At 44.6% G+C, this 14,799-nt stretch overlaps 1 protein-coding gene across 4 annotated transcripts in view; it reads right to left on the bottom strand.

Moving 5' to 3' along the window:
• Nucleotides 1-4,484: 4,484 nt before the first annotated feature.
• Nucleotides 4,485-14,799, bottom strand: part of ENOPH1 (enolase-phosphatase 1) — a 38,008-nt gene continuing 27,693 nt past the window's right edge. For 2 of the 4 annotated variants that reach the window (XM_070791666.1, XM_070791665.1), the window contains exons 3-7: nucleotides 13,746-13,948; nucleotides 11,611-11,743; nucleotides 8,952-9,075; nucleotides 6,571-6,627; nucleotides 4,485-5,577 (exon numbers count right to left, since the gene is read on the bottom strand). In XM_070791666.1, coding sequence (XP_070647767.1) covers nucleotides 5,438-5,577; nucleotides 6,571-6,627; nucleotides 8,952-9,075; nucleotides 11,611-11,743; nucleotides 13,746-13,948 — 657 coding nt within the window. In that variant the 3' untranslated portion in view covers nucleotides 4,485-5,437. Of the gene's footprint in view, nucleotides 5,578-6,570; nucleotides 6,666-8,951; nucleotides 9,076-11,610; nucleotides 11,744-13,745; nucleotides 13,949-14,799 lie in introns of all 4 variants that reach the window. The other 2 variants (XM_070791667.1, XM_019963009.2) reach the window with 2 other exon arrangements.

The raw sequence follows: 14,799 nt of genomic DNA, 5'->3' as shown, positions 1-14,799 counted from the left end.
ATTTTTCTCCTTTTTCTGTTACTAAGGATCATGATTGACTCCAACTCAGCTCCTAGCTCACTCCCCACTCTCAGGCATTTTTCTTCCTCAGAACCAGCCTATTTGATAACTCACGTTCTTCTAAGATCCTTTTCCACCACATCAATTATGAATGCATTTCTTAGGACCTCAGAAAGATCCCACTCACCTTCCCCCCCCCTTCCTTCCCAGCCCATGCTGACAAACTGAATCTGATATTTCAGTTTTCTCTTAATTTTTTAATTATTTAAATATTTAAATTTAATTATTTAAATATTTTTAAATTATTTCTATCCTCAACTACTCACCATAAATTAGTGTGTCTGGTACCCATTTTAAAATTTTTTAACTGGAGGATAATTGCTTTAAATATTGTGCTGGTTTCTGCCATACAACGTGAATCAGCCATAGGTATACATGTGTCCCTTCCCCCTGAAGTTCACGCCCACCCCCTCATCCCACCCTGAGGCTGTCACAGAGCACTGGGCTGAGCTCCCCGTGTTATGCAGCAGCTTCCCGCAAGCTGTCCATTTCACATGTGGCAGTATATATGTGTCAACGCTACTCCCTCAGTTCATCCCACCCTGCCCTGCCCCCACCACGCCTACAAGTCTGTTCTCGATGTCTACATCTCTATTCCTGACTTACAAACAGGTTCATCGGTACCATTTTTCTAGACTCCATGTATATGTGTTAATACGGTATCTAGTACCCTTTTTATTATGCATAGTAAATGCTTCTAGCCATAGACTGAATGCTTGTGTTCCCCCTTCCAAGCCCAAATTCTTATGTTGAAGTTTAACCCCCAAGGTGATGCATTGGAGGCAGGACCTTTGAGAGGCCTTTGGAGCCAAGAATGGGATTAGTGTCCTTATAAATGAGGCCCAAGAAGCTCCTCCACCCCTTCTACCCTGTCAGTGACAGTGACAAAGACAGCCAGCAGCGAGGGGACAGGCCTCTCCCCTCGTCTCTCATCTTCTCCTGCAAGAACACCAAAATCGCAACGAGCTGCTGAACAACCATCGACAGGAGGATGTTGGAACCCACCAAACAAAGATATTCCCCTGTCCAAGGACAAAGGAAAAGCTGCAACGAGCCAGTAGGAGGGGCGCAATCAGGTTAAATCACACTCCATACCCGCTAGAGACTCCTGGAGGACACAAACAGAACCTTTTGCACACCAGGACCCAGAGGGAAGGAGTCGTGACCCCACAAGAGAATGAGGCGGACCTGCCTATGAGTGTCCAGGAGTCTCCTGTGGAGGCATGGGTCAACAGCGGCCTGCTTCGGGGACAGGGGCACTGGCAGCAGCCGTCTTGGGAGGCAGTGGGTTGGCGTAAGTCCTCTTGAAGGAGGTTGCCATTAGCCCTACCATGAAAGAAAAGTGAACGTGAAAGTTGCTCAGTTGTGTACCACTCTTTGCGACCCCATGGGCTTCTCCAGGCCAGAATACTGGAGTGGGTAGCCTTTCCCTTCTCCAGGTCGAACTCAGGCCAGGGATCGAACCCAGGTCTCCCCCATTGCCGGCGGATTCTTTACCAGCTGAGCCACAAGGGAAGCCCAAGCTCTACCACAGAGGTATCATATGGCAGCTCGACCATAGAGACTGCAGACTCCAGGACTGGGCAGCCTCAGGCACAACTACACAGAGGGAGCAAGGCCCCACCCATCAGCAGAAAACTGGATTAAGGATTTACAGAGCATGACCCCGCCCACCAGAGCAAGACCCAGGCTCTCCCCAGATGATGAATTCACCAGCTCCTTGGTCTTGGACTTCCCAGCCTTCAGAACTGTGAAAAATAGTTTTGCTGTTTTGAAGCTACCTAGTCTCTGTGACTTTGTTATAGCAGCCTAGAGGGACTAAGATACTCTCCACTCAATTCTCCACTGGCTAGAAACTGAGCATTCTCCTTTTCATTTCTTTCTAATCTAGTCCCTGGTGTATAATTTTCTGTCATTCCTTCCTTACTTTTCCAGTTGTTCCTCTACTATCATTAAGAGATCCCATTTCTTTAGTCTTCAGTCAGTTTTCATTCCAATTCCAAAGAAAGGCAATGACAAAGAATGCTCAAACTACTGCACAACTGCACTCATCTCACACGCTAGTAAAGTAATACTTGAAATTCTCCAAGCCAGACTTCAGCAATATGTGAACCATGAACTTCCAGATGTTCAAGCTGGTTTTAGAAAAGGCAGAAGAACCAGAGATCAAATTGCCAACATCTGCCGGATCATCAAAAAAGCAAGAGAGTTCAAGAAAAACATCTATTTCTGCTTTATTGACTATGCCAAAGCCTTTCACTATGTGGATCACAATAAACTGTGGAAAATTCTGAAAGAGATGGGAATACCAGACCACCTGACCTGCCTCTTGAGAAACCTATGTGCAGGTCAACAGTTAGAACTGGACATGGAACAACAGACTGGTTCCAAACAGGAAAAGGGGTATGTTAAGGCTGTATATTGTCACCCTACTTATTTAATTTATATGCAGAGTATATCATGAGAAACGCTGGACTGGAAGATGCACAAGCTGGAATCAAGATTGCCAGGAGAAATATCAATAACCTCAGATATGCAGATGACACCACCCTTATGGCAGAAAGTGAAGAGGAACTAAAGAGCCTCTTGATGAAAGTGAAAGAGGAGAGTGAAAAAGTTGGCTTAAAGCTAAACACTCAGAAAACTAAGATCATGGCATCTGGTCCCATCACTTCATGGGAAATAGATGGGGAAACAGTGGAAACAGTGTCAGACTTTCTTTTTTGGGGATCCACAATCACTGCAGATGGTGACTGCAGCCATGAAATTAAAAGAGGCTTACTCTTTGGAAGGAAAGTTATGACCAACCTAGATAGCATATTCAAAAGCAGAGACATTACTTTGCCAACAAAGGTTCATCTAGTCCAGGCTATGGTTTTTCCTGTGGTCATGTATGGATGTGAGAGTTGGACTGTGAAGAAGGCTGAGCGCCGAAGAATTGATGCTTTTGAACTGTGGTGTTGGAGAAGACTCTTGAGAGTCCCTTGAACTGCAAGGAGATCCAACCAGTCCATTCTGAAGGAGATCAGCCCTGGGTGTTCTTTGGAAGGAATGATGCTAAAGCTGAAACTCCAGTACTTTGGCCACCTCATGCAAAGAGTTGACTCATTGGAAAAGACTCTGACGCTGGGAGGGATTGGGGGCAGGAGGAGAAGGGGACGACAGAGGATGAGATGGCTGGATGGTATCACTGACTCGATGGACGTGAGTCTGAGTGAACTCCAGGAGTTGGTGATGGACAGGGAGGCCTGGCGTGCTGTGATTCATGGGGTCGCAAAGAGTCGGACACAACTGAGCGACTGAACTGAACTGAAGCTTTTTCAGAATCTGTATAAAGTTCATTCTTTAATTACCATTTGTGGCTTTACTAACACTTACAAATTACTCCCATTTCTATGATTTACTTATATTCATTTCCCTTTTACTACTCTTCTATATCTTCACGTAGCTTGCAAAGACCCTGATGCTGGGAAAGACTGAAGGCAAGAGGAGAAGGGGACGATAGAGGATGAGACAGTTGGATGGCATTGCTGACTCAATGGACACGAGTTTGAGTATAGTCCAGGAGATGGTAAAGGACAGGGAAGCTTGGTGTGCTGCAGTTCAGGGGGTCACAGAGTCAAGACATAACTGAGCGACTGAACAATAATATCTTCACAGTCCTTAGATTTCTTAATTAGCTACTACAACATAGAAACTATCAACATAAAATCTTTTATGTTCCCTGTCCTCTCCTTTTTGCAAAGCTACTAAAATTATTACTCCAGGATTCATTCATTTTTCTTGATTAATTAGGAGAACAGTTGCCTCCTTCAAGCATTATCTTATATACCTCAAACATAAGATTCTCAAAAATCTTAAGAAATCCACTTATATCTTGAATGTTTATTATCCAAATGAAATAATAACTACTAAGGTTACATATCAGAGAAGGCAATGGCACCCTACTCCAGTACTCTTGCCTAGAAAATCCCATGGATGGAGGAGCCTGGTAGGCTGCAGTCCATGGGGTCGCTAGGAGTTGGACACAACTGAGCGACTTCACTTTTTACTTTTTACTTTTATACACTGGAGAAGGAAATGGCAACCCACTCTAGTGTTCTTGCCTGCAGAATCCCAGGGACGGGGTAGCCTGGTGGACTGCCGTCTATGGGGTTGCACAGAGTCAGACACGACTGAAGCGACTTAGCAGCAGCAGCAAGGTTACATCTCTCTCTCTCTCTCTCTCTCTCTCTCTCTCTCTCTCAAATAATAGTCAATGATTTTCTACTGGCATTCCATTAAAATGCATACACGCATAAACACCCATATCACAAACACACACTCAAAATTAAGGCAAAAGCTAAACTAAAATTCTTATTTATCCAATCTCTCTTCAGCTACTTTTCTGCTTCTGGCAGTAAGCAAGCTTCCATAAAACTGAATGAAGAAGAAAATGCTTTTATTAATCATATGAAACTGACATGACATCCCATTAGGCTGAACCAGGATAAATAATGCTGTTATAAAATTTACATTTCTTGCATCCACTTCATATTAGATATCAGGGCTCTAGGTCTTTTGGACAAATTTCAGTAAACCATTTATTTTTTAATAGTGAACAGGAATTAACATATGTTCTCAAACTGTGCTAAGAAGTAGTTAGCTGGGCATCTCTGATCTGTAACAAGGGGCAAGATTAGGGCTGTTCGGTTAAACCTTAGGAAGCACATTTCTATTTTAGCTGTTACATTAGTGCATCTTTTCCACTGGTAAGGCAACTGCTTGCTGTGGGTACCACAATGATCAGCAAGTTTCTCAAGTAATAAACACTTGGTTAATCAAGACTCACATGCATTTTCTTTCCCAACTCTGCTCTCTTCTGGAGCAGAAACAAATAGCTTTGTCATTTGTAAACAGAGAGATTAATAGTTTCAAATTAGGTTGTTGTAATCTTAAACTCACAATTTAAAAGGGGAAGTAGATTATTATTAGGAATGTCTTTGAAATACTTCTAGTTTCAAAATAACAAGGCTTCTGAGAAACCACTCAAACCAACCTATTTTGATCCATGACTTGATAAACATTAACACATTTGACCTGTTCAGTCATAATTTCTTCTCTCAACTATACATCGCCCTCCATAAGGGTTAGAGTTGTGGTCCCAAACAATTTCTACATATAGAGCATCTTTAAAATAAGTTTCCTTTTCACTGAACTGAGACTCTTTTTCCATTATGTGCTTGTGAAAGGAAATTTGAACATACACACACTTAACAAACCTTCCGTGTGTGTTTATATCTGTATTTTTTAAGCAAATGCCTTTTACCATTAGAATAAAACTAGACGACAGGGACGACGCTGTGAAGACAGCCTGGCCTTCCTCGGGGCTCCTCCTCTAGGTTGAGGAAGGCAGGTACAGTTCACTGAAGGACGTGATGAGGCTGAAGTGGGTCTTCTCATCATCAGTCAGCCCTGCGTTGCCCGGTCTCACCACCACAGCGACATGCACGCCCGCCTCCTCAGCAGCGCTGGCCTCTGCAAGAAGCAAAACACGCGTCAGAAACAGCAGAACAGGGTGCTTGGGATTTGCTTCAAAGTGATCAGAGGGAGGTGGGAACGCAAGAAACAAGTCTCGGGACTTCCCTAATGGTCCAGGAGTTAAGACTTTGCCTTCCAGTGGAGGGGGTTCGATCCTTGGTCAGGAAGCTAAGATCTCACATGCCTTGTGGCAAAAAACACCAACACAATAAAAGAAGCATTATAGTTAAGAAATTCAACAAAGACTTAAAACAAAGGTTTGTCTCAAAAAAAAAATTCTTAAAAAAGGAAAGAAATCTGGCCCAAATTCTGTAATTGTTGAAGCTAAAAAACAGGCACATGGGGACTTCCCTGGTGGTCCCAATGCAGGGGGCCAGGGCTCGATCCCTGGCCAGGGAGCTAGATCCCACATGCTGCAACTAAGTCCCAACACAGTCAAATAACTAAATAATCTTAAAAAAAAAAAAAAAAAAAAAGGCACATGGGGGTAGAATTATTGTTTTAAATAGTTTTAATTTTTCCATAAAACATATTTTTCAAATACCTAACTGTACTGACAGACTAGGAGGACGGTGTATCCCAGACTTCTGAGCTTGATTAAGTGCTTATGAACACACAAAGACAGAGCTGTGTCCTGCCGACAGCTTTCTTCCATTCCCTCCCATCAGTCCTCCAGAGACCTGAGCTGTTTCCCAGAGGACAGGCTGTCAGGAATAATTCCAATTAAACAGATATGGGACAAACGGAACCCCAGGATCTAATCAGGCTAAAACACCTACTTATACCTGGAGCCCAAAGATGTCATAAGCCTTGGCTAGACTGCCCACCATTTTTGCGTGGCGGATTCCTACTCTTCGAAATTCAGCTCAAGTATTCTATCTTCTAGAGCCACCACCATCTGTATTAGAGCATCCTCGGTGCTCCTTGTATTTAGTTCCATCAGGACAATATGAGGGACATCCCAAGTGGCGCTAGTGGTAAAGAACCCACCTGCCAATGCAGGAGACATTGGAGATGTGCGTCCGATCCCTGGGTTGGGAAGATCCCCTGGAGGAGGAAATGGCAACTCACTCCAGTATTCTTGCCTAGAGAATCCAATGGACAGAGGAGTCTGGAGGGCTGCAGTCCGTAGGGTCGCAAAAAGTCGGACATGACTGAAGCGACTAAGCATGCACAGGATAATATGACCTGACACGTTATTACCTGCTGTCTCTCTTCTCATTGGACTATGAGTGCTTTAGGATCAGTGACAGCATGGATACGTTTAGTCACTCAGTCATATCCGACTCTTTCCAACCCCACAGCCCACCAGACAAGAATACTGCACGGGGATTCTCCAGACAAGAATACTGCAGTGGGTCGCCACACCCTCCTCCAGGGGATCTTCCCAAACCAGGGACTGAACCCAGGTCTCACACATTGCAGGCAGATTCTTCACCATCTGACCCACCGAGGAAGCCCATAGCATGGATAGGTAGAAGTAAAAACAGGACTAGTCAGAATTTCCCTGGTGGTCCAGTGGTAAAGAATCTGCCTGTCAATGCAGGGGACATGGATTTGATCCCTGATCCAGGAAGATTCCACATGGCACAGGGCAACTTAGCCGTATGCCACAACTACTGAGCCTGTACACGCTAGAGCCGGTGCTCTGCAACGAGACGCCACAGCAGTGAGAAGCTGGTAAACCGTAATTAGAGTAGCCCCCACTCGCCGCAACTAGAGAAAGCCCAAGCAAAGCCACAAAGACCCAAACAAACAGGACTAGTCAGATGAAACCTAGTAAGCTACGTATTGCGGGGCTATCTCCAACGTGTCTTGGGTTACAATCCCCTCCTCCTTTTGTTTCTATCTGAAAGATAATAGCTAATCCCTTATATTAAATTAGCAGCTACTACGTGCCAGGTACTATGCTAGGACCAGAAACAGGAACAAAATGAAGGTCTTGGCTTCATGGAGCTTCTGTTCTCATCTAAATCTTTCCAACAATCCTTAGGTAATTAGCATTATATGACCATCCCCATTCTACAGATACGAAAACTAAGAGCTAGCCAGTGGTAGAGCTACAGTTGAAATCGTGTGTCAGACTCTATATGCTCTAGAACGAAGGTCAGCAAATGATGGCCTACCGCTTGTTATCGTAAACAGAGTTTTACTGGAAACAGCCAGGCCCACTCACTTCTGTACTGTCTATGGCTGCTTCTGCACTTCGAAGACCAGAGTTGAGTAGCTGCATGACCTGCAGAGCCTAAAATACTTACTGTCTGGCCCTTTACAGAACACTACTATCAACTCCTGCTCTGGAGCACCACTGCTCTGAGTGGTCCCTGGACCAGCAGTGTGGCAATCACCTAGAAGCTTGTTAAAAATGCAGTGACTCAGGTCCTCAATGCGCAACTACTGCATTAGGACCCGCAATTTAACAAATGACTCCTGTGCACAGAGTGTGAGGAAATTTCAAGGAAGGAAAACTGGCAAGAGAGGAGGCACTGCAAGCAGACATAGAATCCACGCGCAAACAGCGGAGGACTGGAGACGGGACTCAGGTCTGCGGCCAGAGACGGGGCAGACAGGGCAAGAGTCTGAAACACACTCTCTGGATTCAGATCTGCTGTAATAAGAATCCCCAGTAGTTTCTCAACCTGTGGGAAACAGAGCAACAGAATGCATTAATTTAAGGGTGACAGGCTTCCCTCATGGCTCAGATGGTGAAAAATCTGCCTGAAATGCAAGAGATCTGGGTTTGATCCGTGGGTCGGGAAAATCCTCTGGAGAAGGGAATGGCAACCCACTCCAATATTCTTGCCTGAAGAATCCCCATGGACAGAGAGGAGCCTGGCAGGCTACAGTCCATGGGGTCACAAAGAGCTGGACACGACTGAGCGACTAGCAAACTTTCACTCTGAGTACTAAAAGTAAATGGGGCAGAACTGTCTCTTCTATGTTCCCACCTTCTGTGAAAGGACTGTCACCTCCCAGAAAAAGAGTGCTCCACACCCCCCCTGCTCAGATTCACTCACTCAGCAGCAGAGGCGCTGCCTTCCATGCACCCCGAGTTTTCAAGCACAGTTCCCAAGCACCCCTGCCTCAAGCACAGTCCTCTTGACCAGCAACCCAGATTCTCAACCAAGCTGAGTCATCACTGTCCACGTGGGACTTGACACTGGCTAATAACCGTTTAGCATTAGATCTCTTACCAAGATCAGCACCAGGCAAGTTTTGTCTATAAACATCTATTTGCACTGTTTCCTTTAGATACCTGTCTCATTTCTCACGGCTCCCCATGGAAACCTTCTTTATGAAGGCAAAGTGTTTCCAGTGCCAGGCTCAGCTCCCAGCCTAGAGTGTACTATCCAAGAAGTCAGGTTACTCACCTCGGGAAACATCCGTCAGAAACAAGATGTTGTTGGTTGAACAGCCAATGCTGCTGGCGATCTTTTGGTAACTCTCACTCTCCACTTTGTGTCCAATCTTGGTATCAAAGTGACCATCCACAAGCTGAACACACAGGAGGGGAAAGAAGGATGCTATGAGCACATGTGCAACCCAGCCCCTCTGGTTCTCATCCCTTTTCTTTGAAATACTCAACAATCATAGTCACTTCATCCACTCAAGAAATATTCCCTGTAGGTCTACTTCATAGAGAACTTTGTGGAGGCTATGAAAAATAAAGTAAGGTTTTACAGAAATAAACATCTGAAAGAAGAAAACTACTGATTCAATGCATGTAAGATCATTCTGTAATCTTTTCGGCTTTCTTTCATTTTCTATTTTATATCCAAAGTCTTTTACATATATATGCCCTGCTGCTGCTGCTTCTGCTGCTAAGTCTCTTCAGTCGTGTCCGACTGTGTGACCCCATAGACGGCGGCCCACCAGGCTCCCCCATCCCTGGGATCCTCCAGGCAAGAACACTGGAGTGGGTTGCCATTTCCTTCTCCAGTGCATGAAAGTGAAAAGTGAAAGTGAAGTCGCTCAGTCGTGTCCGACTCTTAGCGACCCCATGGGCTGCAGCCTACCAGGCTCCTCCGTCCATGGGATTTTCCAGGCAAGAGTACTGGAGTGGGGTGCCAGTGCCTTCTCCGATATATATGCCCTACTTTCTACCATTACAATACTATATGCACTCAAACAACTTATGAACTGGGTTTCACCTCTGATGAAAAGGTTCTCCACATTGTCCTTTCAATGCCAGCATGAACGGATTTCTCTAACCTGCCTTATTAGTAAGCTGTTATCTTACTTCCAAGACACTTTGATTTTCTAAATAAAACATTTTGAAATTCTATCGAACCCAATATTTTATCTATCATTTTTGAGCAGTAACAGTGGCAGGCTTCCCAGGTAGCTCACTGGTAAAGAATCCACCTGCCAATGCAGCAACTGCAGGTTCGATCCCTGGGTCAGAAAGATCCCCTGGAGGAGGAAATGGCAACCTGCTCCAGTATCCTTGCCTGGGAAATCCCATGGACAGAAAAGCCTGGTGGGCTACAGTCCAAGGGGTCACAAAGAGTTGGATACGACTGAGCACACACACACATTATATAATGTGATCTCTTGAATTTCAGAACTTTTCACAAACTAAAAATAAGCCTAACTAAAAACACTCAAACTAAAAACAATCACTCAAAGAAATTAAGGTGTATTGAGATTTTTAAAGTTAAGAATGGTTTTGCATATTTTCTTTCTCAAGTCTGTCTCACAAGGAGCAAGGGGAGAATAAAGCATTCATTACTGAACCTAGTAGGTAATTATTATGTCCTGTCTCCTATGACCTGATTGTTTTATCAGAGATAGCAGAAAAGAAGCTTAAATCTGTATTCAGAGGAGAAAGGGTTTTATCTATGAAAGCATTTTATTTAATATTTGATTTAGAACCAAGATGAAAAGAAGGAAAGTAAAATAGACTGTGACAATCTTCAAAGCCAAACCTTTCTCTGCATATGGTAAAGGGTCAATAAGTATTTACTTTAAAAAAAATAGTTAGCTGAGTAAACTGTTGTGTAACATTAAGTTTGGCCTGTATTCAGTTACTCAGCATTTCTTTCCCTTTTCCAATGACCATCTTGTCCACCAGGGGGCGCAGGGACAGTGGGACAGAAAAGCTAGCCAGGCCTTTCTCAGGTCCAAGAAGTGTTCACAGGTGGCCTTAAGTCATTTTGTGCAATAACATGGCCAGTTCTCTTCGAGAAGAATGAGGATTCTGCTAAAATAAAATCTGTCTCCAAAGTACTGGGAACAAATGAAACCGCCGTGTCCTCTCAGGCACTCCAGAAGTCTGTGTGCCCCTTTCTGAGACCCAGGGTCAGGAAGACCCCCTCGAGAAGGAAATGGCAACCCACTCCAGTATTTCTTTCCCGGAAATCCCACGGACAGAGGAGTCTGGCAGGCTATCCCACATGGGGCCGCCAGAGCTGGACGCGACTTAGCGACTACACCACCACCACAAAGTTATGTGCCGCTATCACACGTCATACCTGACACCTTCAACAACCAAAAGCCATTGGTTCCCTTCCTCTGGGCTGACAATTTTCTAATATTGACAAGATAGCTGGTTTATAAGCTGACTCAGGTCTTATTTATCTGTGATGAATAAATGTGGATGAGGATGGATATACAGACAGACAGGTCGATCTATATACATAGCTATATACATATAACTAGTTTTAATACTAGTCACCAGAATCACTTGGGGTGGATATTTTTAAATGCACATGTATGACCCTCACCCCAGACCTTCTGAGTCAAGATGCGCTACGAAGCGGGGCCCAGGGATCTACATCCTTAACAAACTTTCCAGGTTCCTTATGGGCAGCTAAGTGTAAGAACTTCTACAAAGTGGCACAAAGCCTGGGACCAGGGCTACAGTTCACCCTTCCATAATGTATTCCCCGTTTTTTCCACTTTTTTCAACTCACACAGCATATGTAAAGGCAATTACCTGAATGCTGACTTAGTTTATAACTGTAGCATTCACAGTCACTATTTTATGCTTTGACGGTGTCCAAAAAAAAAAGCAATCGGGCCACCTACCTCAAGAATGTCCCCCTCTGTAGAATGCCCAAATAATAGTTTCTGCGCCTCCACACTCCCTGAAGAATAGACATACACCTTCATCCCAGCCTCTCGCCACTTCCGGACGGCCGGAACCACGTCTTCAAAGAACCTAGAGGGAAGAGCACAGAGGCAAAACGCAGGAAGAGGTTATTCTGGCCGGATGAAAACCAGTCACACGCTGCCACAAGTTTCTCTACTTGTGTACAAATGGACACCAGGGAAAGCACCTCCACGAGCTGTGAGCTCCTGCAGATGTCATGAGCGTGCCCCAGAGAGTCAGGTCATAGATCAGAAGCAGTTTCAGTGGAGACGGGACAGTCACCCTAATGACAGTAAAAGTGATTATGGACAGAGAGATAAAATAAGAAAGCAAATGTTTAAAGTCCTAAGGAATTTCTACGGAATTCAAAAAAGCAAAAAACAGTAATACTGTACTGCTGTGTAATCTTTGATTAGTTCATGAGTAGAAAAGGTTATGTCCAGTGTGCCTTAAGAAAGCACAGAAATGCTTTTAGAAAGATCTGTAGTCAAACAACTAAAAAAAAAAAATTTGGTGGGGCTCAAAGCTATTCGTCTTCGATTAGCTAGAAAACAGAACTACATTTCTTGAGAACTAAGATAACTTCAAGTTTTATTCTACAGAAAAAAAGTATGGAACAAATCAGTTAAGAGACATGTACCACTTCATATCTGCTGATCAGCAAAGCGTCGTGTCTGGTTTTCTGGGTCCTGACACTAACTTGTTCACCAATTCTACAATGTGTTCTGTTCAGGGAGGGAACATCACAGGAAATGGGTGAAAAGAGAAGCACAAGAAACCTGGGAGGTGGAACCAGTCTGTTATAAAGGATTACCTGGAAAATGTCAGAGAAGTCTTCTGCTGGATGAAACACAACTCAATATATTACACAAACTGAAGGAAAGGGATTGACGATTAGTTCAAAACCAGTTCCCATAATTGTGAGTCACTTCGTATGTTACTTTTCACTCAGAGGCAGGATTATTCTATGTTGAATCTATAGACTGATATTGCTCCAAAGCAGGGCTCAGACGTCTAAGATGATTTATTTCAAGCTCCTGGTTTTATAATTAAGGAACTAGGGCTGCGAGAAGGCAGGGCTGACTCCTGTGACACTGTCTCCTGGCTCCACTCCTCCGGGTGTTTACAACGTGAACTAACTAGTGTTGACTTCCACATCACTGGTCTATCCTGAAATTCTCAAGCATCCTTAAAAGGTGGAAGCCCCCTTGTAAAGCACCTAAAGGAACGGCATCTCAATTGACAGAAAAAAGAAATGTAAGCAGCTAGTAACAGTCTTGGATCCTAGGCTTTACATCAGGCAATGCCCTAAAATCCTAAGAGATGTGACTTACTAAGACTCTCTTAGCAACACAGGACTCACGAGGCTCCTCTGGCAGGAGTGCTCTGACCCCAGGGTCTGTGGAAAAGCGGCACTGCCGGAGGAGGAACCTCACGGTGGCAGGTGCATCGTTTCACACCATCTCGCTTCTCCAATGGAGCAGAAGCCGGTCACAGTCCTGGGAAGCACCCAACGGCGCTGGCACACATACCCTAAGGATCAGGTATGACTGAGCTCACGGAAGTCGCCATTTTCTAAGGCTGGGGTTAAAAGTTTCCAACCACCACACCAAGCCAGATATAGGCCTGGGCAATTTAGCTGGGTAAACTAAATTTATCCCAGCTTTGGAAAAAAAAAAAATAACATACTCACTCGTTGAAGTAAAAAGAATGCTGATTTTTTAGCTACTTTGCAAGTCATGCAACTTGCACTGGAGAGAGAAAACTATTGGGAAACGCATTTGCTTTAGGGCGTGGATAAAGCGTTGAGTCTCTTGCTGCTGCTGCGTCACTTCAGTCGTGTCCGACTCTGTGCAATCCCATAGACGGCAGCCCACCAGGCTTCCCCGTCCCTGGGATTCTCCAGGCAAGAACACTGGAGTGGGTTGCCATTTCCTTCTCCATTGCATGAAAGTGAAAAGTTAAACTGAAGTCGCTCAGTCGTGTCCGACTCTAGCGATCCCATGGACTGCAGCCTACCAGGCTCCTCCGTCCATGGGATTTTCTAGGCAAAATTACTGGAGCTACGTACTCCGCTTTCATGTGCCCAGCCTTGAACGCCGCCCTCCACATGTGGCCCTGCAGCTGCTTCAGTGCCGTGGTCTTCCGGTCCAGGGACATCTGCCAGTACACGTTATCCACCACGGCCTGGATCATCCACTGCGGGTCGTCCGCCCCATTACCGGAGGCTGCTGGGATTGGAACAGCCCCATCCAGGTGGGAGTCCTCTTCAGCCTTTAAAAGTCATCAACAACACGAAATCTATGAAGAGATCCCTTAAACGATACCTGAAAACTAGCAGACCAACCTTCCCCCACTACCATAAGCTCCAAGCACCGTCACAAATTAAAGTATCCTAGGCTTTGAGACTGAAATGAATGATTCCTAAAAAAATAGTGGATTATAATTAGTAAGTTTACAACAGCTTTCCTGTATCACTAAAGCTGAAACTTAAACTGAGAGGCATGTTGTATGTGAGAAGAAAGAGCACAAAACGATAAAATGTTATAATAAGAGCTGGTTTGTTGATTCACTGACTAGGATCAAACCAGGGCTTCAGTTAAATCTGATCATTTTCTCTGCACTATAACTGACTGAGGAAGAAATCACGAAAAGCTTAGTTTATGCCTGGAATTCAGTGAAAAGAAACCAGTGAAGCGATGCCTGGGGTTGGTTCAGATACGTCTCCTGCAATCGGCCCACATCTTGCAAACCCTAATAGCTACTGAGCCTGTGACAATGTGTATGCCCAACCCCTGCAGACGCAATGATTCGTGTACTACAATGGGCAAGACATATGTATGTTTCCACAACAAGCGTTGAGACACCAAAAAAAGGTGAAGAGGGGAATGTTTCAGACTAACCCTGAGTTACGTGGAAAATTTAACAAACCCAAACGCCCCATGCCCCAGAGGCTGTGATTCTCTTCAATCTGAACTCCTAACACGAAAGAACCTACAGAGCCTCCCACATTGTCCCATGTAGAAAATTAACTCCAAAAAGAATCGCCAGAGAGTTTGCTCTGCACAGTAAGACCTTTGCCAGTGAAGCAATTTTAATAAGAAAAACAACAGGAGTTCCACAGA

Source organism: Bos indicus, chromosome 6 (genome assembly GCF_029378745.1).
Source record: "Bos indicus isolate NIAB-ARS_2022 breed Sahiwal x Tharparkar chromosome 6, NIAB-ARS_B.indTharparkar_mat_pri_1.0, whole genome shotgun sequence".
In the NCBI taxonomy this organism is placed as follows: domain Eukaryota; kingdom Metazoa; phylum Chordata; class Mammalia; order Artiodactyla; family Bovidae; genus Bos; species Bos indicus.
The sequence above is the reverse complement of the archived record's forward strand: the minus strand, read 5'-3'. Positions and strand labels throughout refer to the sequence as shown.